The sequence below is a fragment of the Apodemus sylvaticus genome, chromosome 8 (genome assembly GCF_947179515.1).
Source record: "Apodemus sylvaticus chromosome 8, mApoSyl1.1, whole genome shotgun sequence".
Classification (NCBI taxonomy): Eukaryota; Metazoa; Chordata; class Mammalia; order Rodentia; family Muridae; genus Apodemus; species Apodemus sylvaticus.
In genome coordinates this window covers 54366444-54389695 of record NC_067479.1, presented here as the reverse complement: position 1 = coordinate 54389695, position 23252 = coordinate 54366444, and the positions used below count along the sequence as shown (strand labels likewise).

The 23252-nt window shown below is 42.5% G+C and overlaps 1 protein-coding gene across 8 annotated transcripts in view; it reads left to right on the top strand.

The window, feature by feature from the left end:
• The window catches only part of Rcbtb2 (RCC1 and BTB domain containing protein 2), a 42399-nt gene that overhangs the window by 4932 nt on the left and 14215 nt on the right, over nt 1-23252 (top strand). For 3 of the 8 annotated variants that reach the window (XM_052190963.1, XM_052190964.1, XM_052190962.1), the window contains exons 2-9: nt 7482-7559; nt 10075-10168; nt 10587-10650; nt 17214-17369; nt 17592-17742; nt 19972-20138; nt 21889-22047; nt 22159-22266. In XM_052190963.1, coding sequence (XP_052046923.1) covers nt 10609-10650; nt 17214-17369; nt 17592-17742; nt 19972-20138; nt 21889-22047; nt 22159-22266 — 783 coding nt within the window. In that variant the 5' untranslated portion in view covers nt 7482-7559; nt 10075-10168; nt 10587-10608. Of the gene's footprint in view, nt 1-7481; nt 7560-10074; nt 10171-10586; nt 10651-13827; nt 13886-17213; nt 17370-17591; nt 17743-19971; nt 20139-21888; nt 22048-22158; nt 22267-23252 lie in introns of those variants that run through there. The other 5 variants (XM_052190965.1, XM_052190968.1, XM_052190967.1 and 2 more) reach the window with 5 other exon arrangements.

Sequence of the window (23252 nt, the reverse complement as noted above, 5' to 3'; positions counted from 1 at the left end):
TAGCACACCCGGCCATTGCCCTGCTGGCCCGAGCTAAGCTTGGCCACATTGGGCCACTTGACGAGATTGTAGTGAAAATCGGAGATTAAATCAATGTGGCCACGTTGGGAAAAGGAACAAAGAAAGGACCAGTGACCCAGGACCTCTTAGAGGCCCTAACTTGAAGTTTAGGTTTAAATCGTGAACAAGGGATGTGTGTGCAGAGTTGGCCAGGTCCAGGTGTGGTCAGGCCTGTCACTGACCCATCCTGTCTCACTTCAGTCACAATTCCTTGGAGTCTAAAGCCTGAAACCTGAAGGGAGAGGTGAACTTCTCTTTAGAATATCTTCTATCCTGACAGAACGGTTTTGGCGACGTCTATTAAAGCCGAATAAAAGCGATCGAGTTCACAGTCCTGTGGAACTTGGTTCTTTAGTGCATTCTTGTGATAGGCACTGTTTAACGGTCATTGAGTCCTCTCTGTATTCGCACCTACAAAGTAACATCTGTCACCTTACTGGGCAATGGCATAGGTAAGTCAGTTTCCAGGGCTACTATGGAGAGTGTCTCTAACGATGCCTTAACGTCTGTGCTTTGTGGTCACGCGGTTATGAGTTAAACCGAAAAATCCTGATCCTTTCAACTCTTACCCAACACCTGTTTACCTAAAGAGCGTGACATCTGTCACAGTGGCAGCGCTGTAGGCCTCAGGACAGAGCTTGAAGTTTTTCCTCTTAAAAGAACTTTTCATTCACCACAGAAAATGAAACGTCTTGCACATAGAAGAAACTAACCAGATAACCTCTACAGATGTGCTCAGAAAAACTACACACCCAGACTTTCCATATCCTTATTTTCTGCAACCATGGATTCAACAACTTTTGGATTGGAAATATTAAGAAAAAACCTTTACTGAACATAGAGAATTTTAAGGAGGGGGGATTATTATTAACAATAAAATATATCAACGTTTTAAAATTATTTTTTTTTCTTTTGAGACATGTACTTCACTAGCTCAGACCGGGCCTGAACAACATATTAGGGTGACCTAGGTTGACCTGGAGTTCAAGAGTCTCCTGCTTCACCTTCTTCCTTACTGAGATTACAGGCGCCAACTGGAGTTGGATAGCAGCCAACTCCACAGCATTCGCATTGGGTGTCACTTCTAGGGCTGGAAGTCCACAGGAGAGAGGTGTGCCTGGCTGTGTGCACATTACAGTTTCTGTTAGTGACTTGAACATTGACAGAGTATAGAACTGATGGAGTTTGAGTCCTGCAACTGTCTCACTCTTCTCTGGCTTACTGTACCTTAATGTCCCCTGACATTAAGTCACAGAGATGACTTGTGTGATACCATGTCATGATTTTAGTAATCCCTAGAGGAGGTTTTGTATGAGCCAGACAAATGTAAGCAGCCATTGGCTCTTGACTACAGAGGACTTAGAGAAGACATGGATGGAGAGTGACTGTCTTAGGGCAGAAAGTATGGTTCCCTTGAGGTCTTTCATTTAAGTGAAGTAGATCACAGAAAATCCATAGTCAAGCATTAAAAAATTATTACTTTATAGTATAGCTGCAGGGAACTCTGTTATTTCCCTTTGTCCATTGGAAATTATATTTAATTTCATTTTTAACAGATCTGAAGTGAAATTAACATGCATACTAGATATCACTATTTTCAAAGTTTATCTGACATTATTACAAATCAGAATTGTTCAGGAAAGGATGATGGGGAAAAGAATCATCAGCGTGGCAGAGAGGCATTCAAGCCTCTATCCAAGCCTGAAAACAAGCAGGTCCATGTGGGAATGCCCCCTTAAGCAGATCAGCTGCCCATCTGTAAAGAATATTCATAATGTCTGTCATGGGGTGCTTGAGGTGATGCTTCTAGCTTTCCTTATCTAGAAGGATCATAGGCCTCTTTCATGTGGTGACCTCATTCTGAAAACATGACTGAAGGAAATTGAAAGTACAATAGATTATTAAATGTCAACCTGACACTGAAGTGTGTGTCTTTAACATCCTCAGCTCTGCTAATCTAACCTGAGCTAATATGCATTTTGCTCCTCACCCCCAATACATTTTTTGAACTAACAAGTGCTAGAGAATGATAGCTAAACTTCAGTGCTTCCTATATTGTCTATACAAAAGGATTCCCAAGAGGAAACAAGTGGAGGCTGAGAATCCACTGTGTTCAAGAATCATGTTGTAGAGCCAAATCTTTAATAGGATAAGAGTTACCACATCTGTTAATACCTATGTAAGCATTGTATGCATAAGAAATTAAATCTCAAATGGACTTATAAATGGCTCTCTGTGTCATGATATGGAGCAACATAAAATATATTTTCCCACTTGGTGACATTTCGTTATCAGTGTTGAGCTCAGTAATCTGAAGCCTGCCTCAGCATTGCTGTAGCTGATGGAAACCAAACAGTTACAACAATAGTACCACAGTCGGTGCACCCCTTTCCACACACACTGGGGTGTGCTTCCTTTGCCTGTGCTGGCTTTCCCACTGCTCCTGCATAGTTCAGTCTACCTGGTTATACACCCCAGTGCACCCAGCAGCTGGCTAGGTGTAAAAGCATCTCATGAAAAACCCCATTAGCATTTATTCTTATTCGCCTGATGTAATTGCCATCTTAGAGACTTATTACCTCTGTCTGGTAAGCTAGGCCTAGTCCTGGAAGCTTCTACAATTTTATCTAGACCTAGAATGTTTTAAGCATCTGAAACTCACACTTTCTAGTTCTTTCTGATGGCTGGCTGGCTGATTCAACTCATCTGTTCTGGCTCAAACTCCCATCAAAGCTGACTGTTTTCATTCTGACTTCTCTCTCAGCCACTGACTGAATTGTTCTGCTTGGCCTCATATGCTTTGCAATATGTTCTAATCTTCTGCCCCTTCTCCTTCTCTGCCTTGTTCTGTCTTCACCTATCTCCAGCCTGTTCTCTCTACAAACTAGAACTGCCCTAGTAGAGCTGCCTCCTCCTCATTCTGTGCTGTTCCCTCTTAGGTCGCCTCTCTTTCCTCTCATGAGCTGGGTGTATTCTGTCTCTGACTCATCCTGCCAAACCCTTCTCTGACTCATCACTTTGTCTGGCACTTAATTAAAAGTCATTTTCAAATATAGGTGCTTCCTTTTAGGAATTAACTTTACCTTCATTGTTTGGGATTAAAGATGTACTAAGAGCGTGTCTGTATTCAGCCAGAGGGCTTAAATGTGCATGCTAAAGACTGAACCACACCATAGCTAGACATTTTATTTCTCAGTAAATAACACAGTTTCAGGGCTCACCGTGTGACCAAACATCTTGCAGCAGTTAGGTGTCTGACTGTTATCATTTGTTACTGCCAGCATCTCATTGAAGAGGAGCTGAATGATAAACAATGCGATTGACCAACTGAGGCTGTGTTTCGTCCCTTTATATACTTACATTACCTGTAACTCAGGTAATGTAAGCATATGTAAGGTAATGTAAGTATATATACTAATAAAATATACTAATGTAGGTAATGTAAATATATATACTAATAAAGGCATGAATGATACTGTCTGGTCACTCAGTAAACACGTTTGGGGACTCCAGTGGCATTTCCTTTGTCCGCAGCTTCCTTACAGTCTGAGTCTATAAACCCTGCTGCCCTCCACTGCCTTTCTTTGCCCTCAGGGGCTTCTCAGATGGGAGAACTTGCCAGTCTCATTGAGTTCTATATCACAAGGAAAATAAATTATGTCCCTCCAGCGTGGTTTTAGAGCTGATCTCATGGAATTGAATTTAAAAGTAAATCTTAGATTTCTCTGAAGAAATCCTCTATTTTATTTCCTTCTGAGATTACTTCTAATAGATAACTATCAGCATTTAGAAGCTTCTGGCCAACCATTAGCTCTTTAGGCTGTCCGCAGCACTTGAGAAGTTGCTCTTCCTGACTTCACAGTTATGTTTGTTTACACATTTATTTCTGCTCCCTGGAAATGCAGGCAGTAAGACAGTATTTGCCATGTGACTTAGGCAAATGAACATGTGTTCCGTCATCGCCTTAACTCCTTTGTGTGTCCCTTGTTTCTAAGTAATATGCCACGTTGTGCTGCAGACAACTCATTAGTAACGATTATTTCATTAACGGTCTGCTTGTAGGGGTGTGAAGTATCCATGCTGTTCTCTTCGAGGATTAGGCAGGAGTATGTTGATCATGTTAATACTCTTTTTGTCTACCAGTCTTCAGCTGCGTGGTTACTAGCAGCATAGAAAAAACTTACAAAATATAATATATTCAAATGAGGAGTTGTCTGTCTCAAACCAGGATAATTTAGAAACGAGCTATCAAACTATACAAGTTTAAGAAAACAGAATAAGAAAACATAGCAAAAAAGATGACCCTAGTTGATACTCATTTGGCTTTGCAGAATTACTAGTGAATCACTGGAGCACTGGCTCCTGGTTTTCCAGCTGTGAGCCTTGGAAAGCGGACACAGGGGCAGGAGCTTCCTCTGGTAGAAGGTCTTCCTTTCTCATGTTGGTTTGTATCTCAAGGAACAAAAGTGATATCCCATAATGTTATTGTTATTACTTTAAACAAAATGAGGAGATGTAGAGGAAACTGTTTGCAGAGTATACTATGGAGTGTGTAAATGAGCCAAGTCATATAGCCCGCTATGGAGTATGTAAATGAGCCAAGTCATATAGCCCGCTATGGAGTATGTAAATGAGCCAAGTCATGTAGCCTGCAGGAGTTGGAGGACACAGAAGCAGTGAAATTCCATGTAGTAGAATAGTGAGGGCACCCACTGTGGTCCCCACTACTGGGACCAACTTACTGTTGGTGTGACACTGCTACTCTGAAGAGTTGTCCCAATATTATATCCGCCTCTACTCTGATCCTTCAGAAACACTGCCTTTCTTTACAGAAAAGGGGGACACTGGAAGCCAGTATAGAGCAGAAGTAGAAAACATTTGTGTTATCCTAGCATAACTGGTATTAAACACTTTTCTTTTTCTAGATCAGATTCTCCTTGCCAGGCATTTAGAATGTTGTATTGTTTTATTGTATTGATTTAGTTTTAAAATGGCGGAGGAAATCTTAGTTTAGAAGTCATCGTTATCAATATTCTAAGGAATTCCTGTGTTCCTGGTAAAAGCAACGTCAAAATGGTGGTACTCTGATTTTATACTGGTTAGCATTGTCTCACTTACAGGCTGGCCTTGAACTGACAGTGTAGCTAGCAGAGGATGGGCTCGAACTCCTGGCCTTCCTAGGGACAGGGATTCTATGTGTGTACCAGCGGCTGATTGGAAAAGTGGTAGTGTACTAATTCATTGTTATAATTTAAGGGATGTTTTAACTTTGTCATCACCTTCATCACAACTTTTCTGTGAGAATTCTCATCAAAGCCAAACTGTGACTTCAGTTGTCATGGGCAGTACATTTACAGAGGTTGTTTTCTCTGTGCCCTTAAACTTCATCAAGTGCTCTGTTAGACCATTTGTATTATTTTGTAATATAGTGACTTATTCAACATTGCTAAATCTAGAAAATTATTTTTAGAGATTTATTTTTAAGTGTGTGTAGGGGTGTGTGTGTGTGTGTGTGTGTGTGTGTGTGTGTGAGGGCGCTTGTAGAGATGGAAAGAGAACTTTGGATCCCTCCTAGCTGGAGCACAAGCAGCTGTGAGCTGCCCCACCATGGTGCTGGGAACCCAGCTTTGGTCCTCTGGGAGAGCAGGAAGCCACGCTCTTAACTGCTGAGCCATCCCCCCAGCCTAGAGAATCTGTTAGTTGATATATGGTATGTCTCTGTCCCACAGGTTGTCAGTCCTGTTGGTAGATTCTATTCATCCTGATTTTTTTTTTTTTATTCCTTAGTTTTTCTCTGGTTTGCTACTACAGGGTTCATGTAGGTCATCTTTTTAAGACAGTGAAGTCATGTTAACCACATTCTCCTTTACATTGAAATAGTATGGAATGACATAGGATAGTGATGGGCAGAATAGCTAAGCAGAAACAAAGAGATTCACTGTCTCATGTAGGAGGGGTGAAAATTGTTTAATGAAATGATGTATTAGTCAACTTTGTGTTGCTATAACAAATGCCTAAGGAAAACCTTTATACAGAGGAAAGGTTTACTTTAGCTCACAGTTTCAGGCCTGTTGCTTTTGGCTAGTGCTCAGGAAGCACGTTCTAGTTGGAGCACATGGTAGAGCTGAACTGTTTACTTCACGGCAGCCTGGAAATGGAGAGAGAAGACCCAGACTCCTATGGCTGGAGAGGTGGCCTAGTGGGTAAGAACACCGGCTGCTCTTCCAAGGGACCTGGGTTCAATTCCCGGCACCCACATGACTGCCCAAACCATTTCTAACTCCAGTCTCCCAAGATCCAGCACCCTCTCTGGGCCTCTGAGAGCACCTCTCTTAATATAGTTGGAGGCCTACACAATCCACTTGCCTTCCAAAGCCCATCTCCAAACATCGCTGCACTTGGGACCAAAATGAACACATGAGTTTTGGGGGAAATATGTGAAATCCATCCCGTAACATTGTCCATATATGTATCAAACAAACAAACAGATCAATAAATGGTATGGTGATCCACACTGTGGAGCTATTGTTTAGAGTGCAGGCCTGTGTGCCTTCTACCCCTATATAAGTATGCCACTGTCCCCAGCTGCCGAGCCTTGTTAGTTTCTGAGGGTTGAGGGGATAGGGTTGAGCTCACTGTGTTTGTTGTCTCTGATGAACGTGAGCATCTTTAGCTCCTTGGCAGCCATCAGTTCTGGATGCTGCAGCCATCTTCTCTCGTGCTGTGCCTGTCATAGCTTAGATTTCCCTACAAATCTACTCTCTGTGGTCTGTGCATCCATGTCTTATTTAAGACAGCTCTTGCTGGGCGAGAGGCATAAGCCTATAAGCATAGCATCGGGAAGGTTGATTCAGGACGACTCCACCTGGGCTCTAAACAAGTTAGTTGTTGGCCAGCCTGGGCCATACAAAAGGACCCTGTCTCAAAAACAAGTAAACAAAGCTCTTCCTGTACATGTAAAAATGTTGGCTTTTTATATTTCATGTAGCTTCTTTTTTGTTGGTGAGTACAATTAAAGTTTATTTTGTGTCTGGGTATGATGGCTTAATGTACTCAGGGGCAGAGGGAAGAGATCTAGAATTCGATTTACATGGTGAATTCCAGGTCACTCAGGGCTACATAATGAGACCCTGTCTCAAAAACCAAACCCCGACTCTGTTAATATGTATTTTTGCCTTTGTTTCATTGTTCACAGTGTTAAACCCTGTCTTGAAGCTTATAGGAAGTATAATGTCTGGAAGTTGCATTTTATAATTTTAATATTTTGTATTTATGTACCTCTACTGCTATTTTTTTTAATAAGAGAGATGATACCATTTAAGAAACATTTCCCTTAATAAATAATGGATTGTTAACTTTGGAAGATAGCATATTTTCTTTTTTCAATTTCTCTAATAGAATTTATGTGTTTATATTTTTAGTCACGTTAACTTTTTTCTGGAAGACAGCTTTACAAGAATCGGACCAAATTTCGGGCTCTAGAACATTCCACCAACCAGGTACAGACACTTGTGGAGGGAATGTTCCTAGCCATTCTGTGTGAGGTATCTGGGATGAACACAGATCGGCAGTAGGAGCCACACTCAGGGCTGGCCTCTGGCCCATGCTTGTGGCCAATGGACACTGCAGAGAATAAATAAAGGACTGCCACACACTCTTAATGTCAGTGTCGCTCACACCAGGCATGTAGTTTACAGGACTGCTAGTCATAATAGAAGAACCATGCAGGCAGCAGAGCTGTAACCCCTATGCTGTAGCCCAAATGGGGCAAATTAGGAAATCAGTTTTCTCTGTCCTTGCTACTTTGACATGGCGGAAAACAAGTCTACCATCTTTTTTTATTTTAAACAAAACTAGATGTGTTTACATTATTTCATATTAGTAATTTGCCGTGAGTTATTTCTGAATTTTGACTAACTCTGAATAACAGGAAATGATGTTAACATTACAGTTAATCCTGATTGGCTCTTATGAATACTGCCTCTTTGAATCTGTAATTTCCTTATGCCACGCATACAGTTACATCTTAACCTAACCAGTTTAATAAACAGAATGGACTATTCTTACCAACATTTATAAGGAATTGATTATACTTAGAGTAATCAGTGAAAGATACAGCAAAGAGCCATTCTTTTTCTACGTAAAAATCTCAGGATTCCTAGTCACTAACCTTAGCACACGTGGAGGTCCCCTCGCTGCTGGCACAGGAAACCAAAGGGGCGGGGTGGCAAGGGCGGCTGCCTCTGTTCACTCCTTCTACGTCTCTCTGCTATCCTCCCCCCAGCTGTGAATTCCTTTCCTCTACTCTTCCTCATCATTACCTTCCTTGTCTGTTATTTTTATTTCTGTGATGCTGGCCTTGAACCCGGAACCTCGCCCATGTGCTTTCATTGAGCTACGCCCCTAAGCCCAAATCCCTCTTCTTTTTTAAAATTTCTTATTCTAGTAAATTAAGTGTTAAACATGGAAAAGGTATTTCCAATTAGGTTGAGGCTGCAGAGAGGGTAAGGGTACCCTTAAGTGCGTGTGTAGGTCAGGGCTCAGTGGGAGCAATGCTTGCTCTGCATGTACAAGACGCTTGGGGTGTGTGTGGGGGGGCCTCAATAGGCAGGCCAGCTTCTAATATAAAGGCCCCATTTTCCAGAACTCGGAACATAATGTGTATGTGTCATATGTCTTTGGGGCTCTAGTAACAAAGGATTGCGGTCTCCTCTCTGAACAGGCTTTCCGGTTAATAGAGAAAAGAAGTCACACAATGCGAGGCAGGGCACGTGGAGAGCCGTTCTTAGTGTTGCAAAGAGAGAAATGCTGTAAAAATACAAGGGCAGCCTGTTGGGCACGTCCGGAGCCACAGCAGGAGTAGCTCTGGTGGGATTTAAAGGAAATTAGAATGTAATGTTGATTAATTATAGCAAAAATATTTCCCCAGGTCAAATCATGTAAGTTTACAAGAGAGAAACTTCAAGTGATGTCTCTTTTGGTTTTGGTTTTAGATATGCAAAAGGTCTGCCTCTGAATTTCACCTTCAGCCCCTAAGTGAGCTTTTAAATATAAGCAAGTCAGCCGGGCGGTGGTGGCACACACCTGTAATCCCAGCACTCTGGGAGGCACAGACAGGCGGATTTCCGAGTTCGAGGCCAGCCTGGTCTACAGAGTGAGTTCCAGGACAGCCAGGGCTATACAGAGAAACCCTGTCTTGGAAAACCAAATCCAAAAAAACAAAAACAACAACAACAACAAATATAAGCAAGTCTTTTTAAAACTGACCTTTCAAACATTAGAAAGAATTCATTGTCATTGTCTTAAAGTCAAATTTTCTGAATGCACTATTTTATATAAGACCTATGTACAGTTGAGAAAAAAATGTACAAATTTCATCAAGAACATATAAAACACTGACGAGGGGCATGGTGACATTTGACCCCAGTTTGATTACTTTTAATCTCTCTTTTTTGACTTTAAGCCTGACTGAAGCACATACCAGATAAGATGCACTGCAGTGAAGTAATCAGGGCAATCCAAATACATTAGAGAACAGTCCATTACTAAACAGTCCATTATACAGTTTTGTTTCTTTTATTGTTTTCTGAGACAAGACTTCTCTGTATAGCCCTGGCTGTCCTAGAATTCATTCTGTAGATCAGGCTGGCCTCAAACTCACAGAGATCCACCTGCCTCTGCCTCCTGAGTGCTGGAACTAACAACAGTTTTATTAAATTGACTTTCAGAGGGAATACTATTTCATTTGTGTTGTGGTTGAACCACAGTGAAGAGTCTGCATGTCTTCCGTAAGGCTGCCCTGCTGTCACCTCGGTTCCTGCTGTCGCTTTGATGTGACAGAGCAAAGTTACCAAACAAAGAATATTCAGTGATCTTGCTACATACTTGATAGCTTTTGTTTCAGACTTTGTGTTGTTGTTGTAAAAGCCCAGGGTGACAAAACTGCATTCATTCCTTCAGCTGCTCATTCATTTCATCCATTTCTCATTTGTTTTTGTTTTTGTTTTTTTCCAGCTTAGCAGATCATACATTCTTCAGGAGCTGAGAGCGGATAAGTCTCTTCTTCACCGTGATTTGAAACTTTCCAGTCTCAGAAAAGTTGACCAAGGTGTAGAATTTTTTTCTCTTATCGATAGAAAAGTCATCAGTGAAAGGGGAACTCCTGTGCACTTCCTTGTAGACAGAAGCTCTGTTTCTGCAGGACGACCTTTCCAGACTTGAGGAGGATGACACCCTTAGGAGTTCCTGAACCATGAAAACCACTGGCAGGGCTTATAGCTGTTGACACCCATGCTAAAAGGCTTAATTTCGCCATCACCCACTCACCATATTGGGACGTATTTTCCCTGTTAATTAGAAGTAACATAATTTTGTTTGTCCTTCACAAGGTCTTCTTCTGTTGCCCATGCAACTCTAATTCCTTAGCCTCCCAAATGCTGGGGACACAGGAACCTGCTCAGTACAGCAGTTTCTGTATGCCTTCATCTGGTGTGGCCTCCTGATTTTACCACATACTTTTTCCTCAGGGACTGCACAGGACTGATCCCTATGGAAGAAGAACTGCCTGGTTTCTATGGAGAAAGTGGCAAGGTTAGAAAAAAAAAGCATGCCTTGTAGCTTTTCTGTTGCATGAAACATAACTACTATTCACCTGGTGAGGAGAGCAGTGACATCATAGCAGTCTTCCTAGGAGATACTGGCAGTTTGGCGCCTGATATGCCAATACATAATCGTATGGGGATATAGGATATGGAATGGGCCAGGAACTGATGTCACCTAGGAGGTTGAGAAAGGGCTTCCTGGGATGGTGGCATTTGAACATGATAAGGACATAAGCTTCTCTTCACAGATGACTGGTAAAAGATTTTCTTTAAATAATGTTTATTCCTCTCCCAAATATTAAAAAACAAATAAAAGATAGTCATAGAAGATATACTTCCAACGCACTGTGCTCTTTTTTTCTTTCCCATCACATCTAAACATTACAGTCAACCATCTTAAGTCAATGCAGTATCCAGTATTTAGTGGATACTGTTTCTCACCCAGTATTCAGTACATACTGTTTCCCATGCAGTATCCAGTAGATACTGTTTCCCATCCAGTAGTTATATATTATCCAGTGATACTGTTTCCCATCCAGTATCCAGTGATACTGTTTCCTACTCAGTATTCAGTGGATGCTATTTCCCATGCAGTATCCAACAGACACTGTTTCCCATGCAGTATCCAGTGAATATTAGTTCCCATCCAATGATACTGTTTCCCATCCAGTATCCAGTAGATATTCCCCAACTTGTATTCAGTGGATATTGTATTACATCCTGTATCTTGTAGATATTGTTTGACATCCTGTATCTAGTAGATATCATTTCCCATATTTCTACCTGTCTGGTGATTGCTATCTTGTGCCTTCTGCTAAGTTTACAAACCATATGCTCACCTCCATGAAACAGTTTTAATATTGACTGTTACTTTCTTTGTCATTTTTTTACTTGAGAAAATAAAAGGTAAAATTTAATAAATTATAATAGTTATATAAAGCTAGCATAGTGTACAGAACAGCCAGACTTTTGAAATTCAAGTACATGCTGATATGAATATTATGGGTGAATCCTTGTAGGAATTTATAAAAGTAGCTTACAAACTACTGGTGGAGATTGAGAAACTTACAAAATGTGGTAGAGAACTGACTGGAGAGATGGTGCATCAATCCACAGTGTTGCTCTTGCTGAGGACCAGAGTTTGGTTCTCAATCCCTTTGCTCGCAATCGTCTATATCTCCAGCTTCAGAGGACCTTAGGTCTCTGCAGGTCTCCAGAGCCATATGTGCCCCCCCCCCCACTTCTACACACACACACACACACACACACTTAAAATTCCTAATTCCTTCTGGGAACAGATTTCATAAAATTAAACAAATGAATTCACAGAAACAGTAGCAAAATTACCTTATATACAAAATGTTACAGCTAGGTAATCTTCAAAAGGTGTGGTATTGCATTTATTTTTAAGACATGGTTTTACCAGGTGTGCCCGACATGTTTTGAGTCTTCTATATAGGCTGTAGTTTAAACTGAATTGTGACAGCTTGCCAGTTTGCTGTGCTCAGGCAGCAGATTTCTCAGTAGATACAGAGCCTGTTTGTTCCAGACCATACAGCAGACCAACAGGATGTGTCTTAGTCTCTAACTCCTGGCAGGTAAATTTCCTGTATTATGTTTTCCTTGTCATAGTTAACATCTCATTACTTGCATTTTGCAAAGAGATGCCAGCTACAGGTAGGAGCAGTAGATAGGAGGTGAATTAAGTAGTATAAGAACTCCAAAGGAAGTGCTTGTATAGTCAGGAGGGTACCTGCACCACCTGGGAACTAAATTCCAGAGATACCATCTTAATGATAAACATTTCAAGGCTCTTATTTTCTTGAAGAGTTAAGTTCCCTACATTTTCTTGCTCATGACCAGTTGTCCTAATTAGCATTTCTGTTCTGTGAAATAGCATCGTGACCATAAGCAAGTAAAGGAGAAAGGAGTTTAGTTTTGCTTAGACTTTAACATCACAGAGCGTCATTGAGAAAGCCAGGCTTCTGGCTTGCCCAATTTGTTTTCTTATATACCCCAGGCCCAGTGGTGGCAACATCCAGAATGGGCTGGCCCTCCCACATTAGCCATAAATCAAGAAAATGTCCTACAGACTTGCTCACAGATCAATCCTATGGAGACATATTCTTGCTTAAGATTCCCTCTTGACAGATAACCCTAGCTATTGTGTCAAGTTGATACAAATACTGGCCAGCCCACCAGCTCTTCAGACAATCCTTCACCTGACAGTAGAAGACCAAAATGTAGACATTTCTGGGCACACAAAATGGTTGATAAATGATCAAAGCCCCTACATGTGTGGTGCAGTCAATCTTTGTACATTGTGTATCATGAATGTCCTGGAACAAAATGCTGTAATTCCATTCAGCTACTATTAAATATTGTCTCCAAATAGTATATGCATTTATACATTAAGCTTTTGGTCCCCTATGCAATAGTTCCCTCACAGACTTAAAAGTCACTCATGTGACTGTTGCCAAGCCATCTAGCTGTCTAACAGATTTGAAAAGCAATAATATACTCACATGTCTAGTGTGCTTGGACTACTGTGGCTACTTGTATCTTTAATTCATAATATCATACCTGACATTTTCATGCTCAGTAGCATCGCTTAATAAATGTAGCACTGCAGATTGTATGAACCTCGTTCACACATTGGAATTTAGTGTTCAGGGAATGGTGAACTGAGTACTATGCATATCTGTATAAGTTGATCAAGGAGATGGTTCAAATTAATAACCTGTAGACAAGTGTTTAGGAAGTGGTTAGAATTTACAACTTGATTCTTGGTATCCAGAAAGCCACTTGATTTTGTAGTAAAGGGCCAGGATAAAATCTCAAAGCCTGCTTGAAAGGAGAAATAGCTGAAGTAGTAAGTAGCCAGTTCCTGCATCTTGGCAATGCGTGCCAGGCAGCCATTAAGGACTCAGTGAGGGTGGTGCATTGTACCCTCAGGGGACCTTTTTACTCAGCACTCAGGTGTGCATGCCTGGGCCTCTGTTCTCGTGCACCTTAAAGGTACTGATCATGTGGGATTATATAGTGAAATCTATGTCCTGATTACTGTGAAGACTAGAGATATTAAAAATCATAGAAGACCACTAATAACATCTCCATTAGATTCTTTATGCCACATTTCAAATTTTACTCTTCTTAAAATTTTCAGAAGGAAAACAAATTAAGCAGACCTCATAGGAAATAAGATTCCTTCATGATATGAGGAGGTAGGTACTTTAAAATAGAATCTTAGCTTAGAATTTCACAGCACCGGTCTGTTGTCTGTGACCAGCTTTGAGCAAGTCACTCTACTTCCAGGAGACAAAATACATAGGAAGAATCCTGATTTTATGTTAAACCTCTTTGGTTTCCAAGTTAAAATGACGTTATCACATAAAGTCTTCAGTTTCCTGAAATACCCATAATGAGTGTAGGGACCTAGCCCATATAATTGTAGCTTCTTGTACATGTGAGATTTAAAATGCCAGACTCCAAACGGTGGTTTAGTTTTGCATGCCCACTGATACTGTTTGGCAAAATGCTCTAGTATTTAAAGTGACTGAAGAAACAGTAATTACTGCTCCAGAATTGAGCAGAGAGAGACAGCCATTGCTGTTGTCTCGGATATGAAAGTAGAAGGTGTCATTCTTGGCATAGGAGTTGCAACTAGCCTGAGGAAACGTGGGGCAGAGAGCTGGAAATAAGGTCCGGCAGCCACCCATCAGACATTTTTTTCCTTCATTTAATCAGTACTGATTGTATATAAACCTTCAAGGTATCAATGGTATCGTGATGGTAGAGAATTTATAGATGTATATTTTTAAAATTTAAAAGTTAGGTATATAAGTAAAAGTTTCTCCAGTGTGCAGACAACAGCTGTCTTTGAATATCACTTTATGACATATATATGGTCCTAATAGAGGACACACGCCCATGAACTTATCGGGCACTGTTAGGGTTTTTTGTAGTCCTCCAAGATCATGTCCTGAAGTCCAATACCCAGGACTTCAGTGCAGTCAGTTTATGTGGGCATGAGGTCACTGAAGTAATGGGCTTGGTTAAGATGAGGTCATTAAGGTTGGTTCTAATCCAGTCTAACTTGTGTGTTTCTCAGAAGGGGAAGTTTGGACAAAGATCCACATATGAGGCAGGCAGTGGACAAAGGGAAGAAGCCCTTTGCAAACCAACAAGTGGAGCCTGAATAGATCTTTCCTGAAGACTCTTCGGGGCAAGCTAGGTGACACTGGGTTTGGGACTTCTGAGTCTCCCAAACTGTTAGTACATTTGTTATTTTTGCCCACGGTATGGCTGCCCAGGCTGATGAGCACATAGGCTGTCTGGATGGCTCTCGATGGTTGTTTTGTATGTCAACTTGCCACAAAGTAGAATCACTTGAGTAGGAGGCCTCACCTGAAGAAGTGTCCCGATGGGCTTTACTGGTGTAGGAAGGTCCAGCCTGACTGGGCGGCAACTGCAGGTAACAGACCAAATAAAAAGCTATTTCAGAAGGAAGATTACCCCTCTTCCTCCTCCTTGCTTTCCCTCTTGACACCAACTTGGTTTGTCCTGCCTGTCACTGCTGCTGATTCCTTCGCTGCTGGTAGATCCAGCCTTTCCAAGTATGTGCTGTGGACTAGGGACGTCTGTCATCCAGGAACTTTCTGTGCTTCCCGTACCAGACTATTGGGACTATTGGGCCCACATCTTGTGGACTGAGTAACTACTGGTTGTCACTCGCCAGTGAGTGAGTGGTAAGCAGAAAGTGTGGTCCTTGAGGACATGCCTTGCACCCCAAGAACCTGATGAGTTTGCTGATTTACTCAAGCAGAAGTCTAGGGAGTGTGTGTGGCCATGGTCCTGAAGAGTGTGGGATAGTGGTAGAAGGGACATAAAGCTTAATCACTCCAAGTTTGTCAATATGAGTCCATTGAGCAGAGATTCTAGGTTTAATATTGAACCTTGCACAGTTCAGGGAAAAAAGGCAAAGGTACGGAGAGTTTGATTGGGTAGTTGAATTATTTGGAAAAATAATTTGGTCTAATGGGATTGGGCCTGGTATTCCTTGTTTTAGTGTTAACAAAGAGATTTTAAGGCATAGGGAAACTGGAATATTGGAGCAGATTTGTTGCTTAAAACCTAATCCTCCAGAATGGGCAGGCCCAGAAGACACGCCCTTCACTAATACTTTAAGATGCTCTATAGTGAGAGGGGTGCCAGCACATTTGAAGGGCTTCCTTGTCACCCTTGTCCTGTGTCAGACCTTAAGGTCAGAGATGCTGCTGCCCAGCTGGATGTATTAAATTTGATGGGCTTTAATAGGACCCCAGAGCAGGAGGGGCCAGGAGGTAGCGTAGAATTGCCAAAGCAAGATGAACCTGCTTATCACCATAATGGGCACCACAGGCAAAGGAATGCACATGAAGGCCTACAGCTTAGTTTGGGTTTTTGTTGCTGTAACAAAACACCATGACCAAAAAGCAACTTGGGGAGAAAGGGTTTGTTCACCTTACACTCCCAGATTACAGTCCATCATCGGAGGAAGTTAGGACAGGAACTCAAGCTAGGCTGGAACCTGGAGGCAGGAGCTGATGCAGAAACCATGTAGGGGTGCTGCATACTGGCTCACTCCCCATGGCTTGCTCAGCCTGCTTTCTTGCAGAACCCAGGACCACCAGCCCAGGGATGGCACCACCCACAGTGGGCTGGGCTCTCCCCCACTGATCACTATTTGAGAAAATGCCTTACAGCTGGGTCTCATGGAGACAATTTCATAAGTGAGGCTCTTACCATGACTCTTGTGCTAAGCTGACACTCAAAACCAGCCAGTACAGCCTAACCCTTAAAGGGCACTGTAAGGCAAGTGATCTTTTAGATGACATGAGTCACATGGACCTTTGGGACTAGCAAGTCAATAATTGCATTTCCTGGGATGAAATAGATATGTTTCAGTTTTTGTTTGGTATGTTCATGCAGAAAACTCTAGAACAAAGGAGAGAAATGTTACATGGGGTTGTAGTAATGAGGATTCATGGCCTATCAGTCAGCTTTCATAATTGAGGCACTTTATAGACCCAGAACCCCCTGAGTGAAGGGAAGGCTAGGTCTCCCCGAGGGGGAACCTTGCTAGAAGAGCTAAGAGATAAGCTCTTAGCTAGAATGCAGAAAACTTACACTGTACAACGGGACAGCAGATGTGGCCACTCCCCAGCCTGTGTTAGCTTAACTAGCTTGTTTCTACAGCTACATTTAAACCATAGTCACCATTTAATGTGTTGCTACCATTCAGCTGGCCACGGTCCACACTCGGGAGAGTGGGTTGACCGTGAGGACCTGATTTTGCCCAGGCCACTGGTGTCTGGTTTGGGAGCCATACAGGAAAGGGCTAGGAGCAGTTCTGCAGCTGTGAGCAGTTCTTAGCAACGCACGGCACTAGATGCGGGATCTTCCTCTTCAGGCCAGGTTAACTCTACTCTGGAGAAACAAGAGTCAAAGGATGTTTTTGTTTGTATGTTTCTTTAATTGGTTGTCTCAGTACATAAGTCTGGTTCCTTTCAGTCAGTGCAGGCTACCCTGTCATCGTTGAAGATGTTAGACGTGGGAAAGTGGCCAATTTTTTCCCTTTGTTCTGAGGAAGAGCTGCAGCTGATTCGTCAGGCTTGTGTCTTCGGCAGTGCTGGCAATGAAGTTTTATACACTACAGTCAATGATGAGGTAATTTTGAAGAAAAAAATTCAATCTCCCATATTTTTAGTAGTGGATTTGTAAATTGAAGACACCAGGAAAAGTACGGAATAAAGCCTTTAATCAGAAGTAAGGAAAGTCATTTTTTATTTATTCTGTGATGAGGCAGTTTGCTTTAGCAGGGCTGCCTGAGGTAATTTATAGAATTTTCAGAAATCTAGCTCCTTGAACCGATTGTTTTTTCCCCCACAGATTTTTGTGCTTGGCACAAACTGCAGCGGCTGTCTGGGGGTAGGCGACATTCAGAGCACTATTGAGCCTCGGAGACTGGATTCTTTAACTGGCAAAAAAATAGCCAGCCTCAGCTATGGGAGTGGCCCTCATATTGTCCTTGCAACAACAGGTAATCTGAACTCAATGAACAGGTTTGAGGCATGGCTTGCTTGTTTAGAAATAAGACCAGGATGCCCTGAAATTGAGAGCACACTTTCTGATTGAGCAAGAGTTGCTAGCTCTGCCCTGCGAGCTTGGCCATGCATTGGGCAACATGAAGCATGACTGCACGGGAGTAGCAGGGTAAGGTAGCTACACACGGGTCTAAACGGATGAAAGACAACACACTCAGCCCTTCTGTTCTCTCAGTAAATGTAATTCTTGTGTGACAGCTCTACTGACATTGGAGCTTGGGAAACCTGCACTTTGAACTCAGATTCTGGGCTGTGCGTGGAGAGACCAAATGTTGACGGTGCCATCCCTCTAAGTCTTAGCAGTCTGTGAATCTTTCATTAAGTAGTGGCTGATAGGAGAAGTTTACCTTAGTAGTATAGAGGAAACAGTCTCTTGGCTACCTCACTAGAATTAAATTATGCCTGTGAGGTGTACATCCAAGGAATTTGGGAGGGGATTCCAGTATAGGCCAGATTATTCAGACTGTTTCTTAGTTAAAAAAGAGCTAAAGCCTGAGGCTGGAGTCGTGGCTTAGCAGTTGAGGAAAGGTGAAGTCAGGTAGGGTCAAGTAAGGGTAGAGGAGACCTACAAACTGTTCTGATGTTGAGGCACCTGCCTGCCTAGCTGATGCTGAGCTGTGGTTTGTATTCTTGAGGTGGAGGGTTACAGGTCGAGGGCCTGTGTAACTGACGCGTAACAGGAGACTTCCTATACCCTGGGACTGCAAAGGCTATACATACCCTCAGTGCAGGATTGGCCACTCCCTAAGGATTCAACAGGAGACTTTCTTACTTGGTGCATTTCAGAGAAGGAAAAGGAGAAAAGTGAACTAAACCATCCCTGAATTTTCAGCTATAGATTTGTGTCGTGTTAGACTGAATGGTCTGGGAAGTTGCAGGCCTTGAAGTATATTAAGGGCATGATAGAGATTCATGCAGATCCTTTCTAGAATAAGTTACCTCTACGGAAGCCTGGAAGAATCATCAGAAGCAGCTTTTCAGTGTCAGTAAGCCACGCATCATCTAAGATAAGCAGTTGTGTGGGACGCTAAGGCCCAGTGGATGTGGCAAAGGCACATCCTTGTGCTCCTTCCTTGCTGTTTTAGAGTCGGCCAGTGCTCCGCTCCATTAAGTGCCTGCTACTGTCAGCTGAGTGGAGAGGTTGGCTTTGTACGGAGAGGGCTAAAGTCAGTAGAGGGCCCTGCGTATTAGTGGGCGGACGGAAGCTGTCCTGTTTGGGAACAGGGCTCCTGACTCGTCCCCTTCTTGGTCTCTCCACTCAGATGACAGTGTAGCCTTGCTTGCTCGTGTGGAAAGTGAGTATGAGTGAGCATTGCCACGCTTTGGTTGGGGACAGCGCCAGAGCTCAGTCCAAACAACAACTTCCTGTAGAGTCTTCACACGTGAGACCCAGCAGAAGCCGTGAACAGGTGGTTACTAAGCATGAGCTGTTAGAATATCAGACGAGATGGCAGAACAGAAAATATCTGCAGAGGCAAAAGATCTATATCATAGAAAATTTGGAAAAGACCCAGTGAACAATTAGTGTCAAGTGACCCTTGATTGGACAAGTTCTATAGCAGTTTGTATACCGCAAAGGAAGAAAATCAATCCAGACGATCAGATAAAGTCACTCAAAATACAGCCTAGGCAACGTGGTAGAAAACACAGATGACAGGGAGCATACATGTGATTCATTTATTCAAAGTGCAGAATCTGCAAACTTAAGTCTTATATGCAAGGTACACATATGTAGGGCTTTGGAGGAAACATGCTATGTTTTGGCCTGAGTAGTATGTGGATATATGAATTGTTATCCATAAAATTTCACATGTTTTATGAATTTTTATAATTGTATGAGTAATATAATAAATTTTAAAATTTGGTTATTTTATCTAAAGGAAGTGAAGATCCAGAAGAGTTAAGGAACACCTTACTTATTTATTCAGAAACCAACAACTATCTATATTTTAACTTTATTTCAATTCTAACATGTTGCTTTGATGTGGAAAGCAGTTTGTGCTTCCAAGTAGATTTCTCCCAGGAGGAGAATTTGGACGGGGGAGTCAAGCATCCTTTGCAGCTGAATGGCGGATTCTGTCGGTGGCAATCAAGGAGGGCACACGCCATGCTGTCCTACAGGGACGCATGTGCTGTGGAGGCTGCTGACCTTCTTCTGTTTTCAGATGGAGAAGTCTTTACCTGGGGTCACAATGCCTACAGCCAGCTGGGCAATGGGACAACGAATCATGGTTTAGTGCCCTGCCACATCTCTACGAATTTGTCAAACAAACAAGTCACTGAGGTCGCCTGTGGGTCTTACCACTCTTTGGTTCTAACATCTGATGGAGAGGTGAGGATAATCAGCATAAGGTCACTGGCTTCTTTCTCTTCCTTCCTTCCTTCCTTCCTTCCTTCCTTCCTTCCTTCCTTCCTTCCTTCCTTCCTTCCCTTTCTCTTTGTTTCTTTGTTTCTTTCTTCCTTCCTTCCTTTCTTTCTTTCATTCATGTCTTCCTTTCTTTCCTTTTGTCAATATGATCTTTAGATTCCTTTAACTGCCCTGGTAATGGAATTGGATGTCATTGTTGTAGTTTGCTTTGTACTGCTGAGATAAAACACCATGACCAAAAGCACCTCAGGGAAGGAAGGCTTTGTCTGGCTTTCTGGTCACAGCCCATCGGCCAGAGAAGTCAGGGCAGGAACTCAGACAGGAACCTAGAAGCAGGAACTGAGGCAGAGGCCATGGAGGAGCTCTGCTCACTGGCTCGCTTCCCGTGGCTTGCTCAGCCTGCTTTCTTATCCCTGCCAGGACCACCAGCTCAGTCAGGGGTGGCACTGCTGCCACATCAATCATTAATCAAGAAGATACCTTACAGACTTGCCTGCCAACATCTGATGGAGGCCTGTTCTCTCTTCTCAGATAACTCTAGTGTATTAGTCAGGGTTCTGTGGAGAAATAGAACTTATAAAATGAATCTATCTATCTATCTATCTATCTATCATCAATCATCTATCTATCTGTCTTATCACACACACACACACAATGGGATTTATAGGCTATGCAGGTTATAGCTAGTACAGCAATGACTGTCTACCAATGGAGAGTCCCAGAATCCAAACATTCATGTTCATGAATTCATATTCATGAATTCATATTCAGTTCATGAGGTTGCATGTCTCAGCTGGGCTTAAGTATGCACTGGAATCTGAAGGAAATAGACTCTAGTGCCAGTGAAGAAATGGCCTTGGTAGCGAGGCAAGAGCAAGTAGGCAAAGAAGTAAGCTTTCTCCTTCCATCTCTATATCAGCCGCCAGCAGAGGCTGTGATCCAGGTCAAAGGTAAGTCTTCCCGCCTCAAAAGATCTGGGTAAAAGGTGAAACTTCTCACTTCAAATGATTTAATCAAGGAAGAATCTCTCACAGGTGTGTCCAACCATTTGTTTTAGTTAATTCTAGGTTAGTCAAATTGACAACCAAGATCATCACACCTAGCTTGTGCCAGGATGTCAAAAGGTAACCAAAGCTCTTATGCTGAGCTAAGCAGAGATATTTCAGTACCCACCTCCCTCAAATTCAGCCTTGTTCTTGGTAGCAATTTATTGTCATGGTGGTTTTATTATGAAGTTTCCATGTGTGTAGTAAGGACTTCAATCAGTGCAAATCTTAAAAGGACCCATTATTTTACATTGCCATAACCAACGTATTATTTGCAAAATACCAAGCCCCAAAATGTTGAAAAGTATGACTGAGGTGAAGTAGGTATTTTTGTATTACATGATAGGTTTTTTTGTTTTGTTTTGGTTTGGTTTGGTTTGGTTTTTTTCGAGACAGGGTTTCTCTGTATAGCCCTGGCTGTCATGAAACTCACTCTGTAGACCAGGCCTCGAACTCAGAAATGCACCTGCCTCTGCCTCCCAAGTGCTGGGATTAAAGGCGTGCGCCACCACTGCCCAGCTTACATGATAGTTTTCCAAGTGTTATAACAAAGTTCTCTGCCTATATTGGAGACGAGTGGGGAAGCTCCCTGAGAGGGTGCTGAGGGGCTCTGAGTACTGGCCAGTGACTGGCCAGTGCTTTGTTTATCAGTCTTTTCTTTCACATAGGTATTTGCCTGGGGTTATAATAACTCTGGGCAAGTAGGATCTGGATCAACAGCTAACCAGCCTATTCCTCGGAGAGTCACTGGATGCCTGCAGAATAAAGTGGTTATGAACATAGCGTGTGGGCAGATGTGCTCCATGGCCGTGGTGGACACTGGAGAGGTAGGAAAGTTGTTTCAGACTGTTTAAAAAAAGGTTTCTTTGCCTCCCTCGTGTCACATAATCATGGCATGCTTCTCACAACAGAGTGCTGAGCTCCCTCTCTTTCCCCAGGTCTATGTCTGGGGCTACAATGGGAATGGGCAGCTGGGCCTGGGCAGCAGCGGCAACCAGCCCACCCCGTGCAGAGTGGCAGCCTTGCAAGGCATCCGTGTCCAGCGGGTACGTGTCCTGCGGTCTGTGTGCAGTGCACTAGATCCCAGTTTCCTTATGCACAGGAAAGCTCAGCTGCTTTGATGTTTCTGGTGAAGTAAAGGTTAAAGCCTTTCCCTGAACTTTGGGGCAGATCCTCAGAGAGATGCTGCTTCTGTGGTACTTGTGTGAGCTGTCGTGAGAATACAGGTTTCACACCCTTTCCTGAAGTGTCTTGGACAGCATATATACCAACAGTTTTAAAAACTTTCATGCCTTTTGGCCTGTAATTCTACTCTTAGAGAATTGTCCTAAGGAACCAAAGAAAAAGTCTCTTATAAAATTAGTTAAGTCACAATAAAATTCATTAATATATAATTAATATGCATTAAAAGCTACAATTTTAACAAAGGAATTTGGGGGGAGAGAAAAAACAAAAAATGGGTAAGATGGATGTAAGAAAAACTAATTTACTAATGCAATGGCAAATGAACAATTAGATGATGCTGTTCTTGAGGCTGTCCTATGTTAGCTCAGGCTGTTCTTACACTTGGGGTCCTCTTACCACAGCCTTCTAACTACAGAGATTGTAGACTGTGTCATCACACCCAGATGACAAAGGATTTTTAATAATAGGGAGAAAGCAATGTAATAAATGTTAGGTTAAAAGGATACATACATATGCTACCACTTAAAAATGTGTAAGTGAATATTTCTATATATGAATAAGTCGAAAAAGATGACATCGAGCCCTGATCACGCTGAGCCCTGATCATGAGGGATTTTCATGTTTACACATTTCTCCCTTTTCCACATTAAGCATGTTTACCTTCAATACCTAGAAGAAAGCGTTGAGGTGTGTCTCACACTGGGCTCAGTGCCCCTAGTTTCCACAGCAGGAATATGAGTGCGGCTGGAGAGCAGGGGCAGTGGGTGAGGTAGCTGGAGAGCTGGGGCTGATGGCTGCAGCGCCGGCCACTCAGCCGGGCCTGCGCCAGTCCGAAGAGTACTGGTTA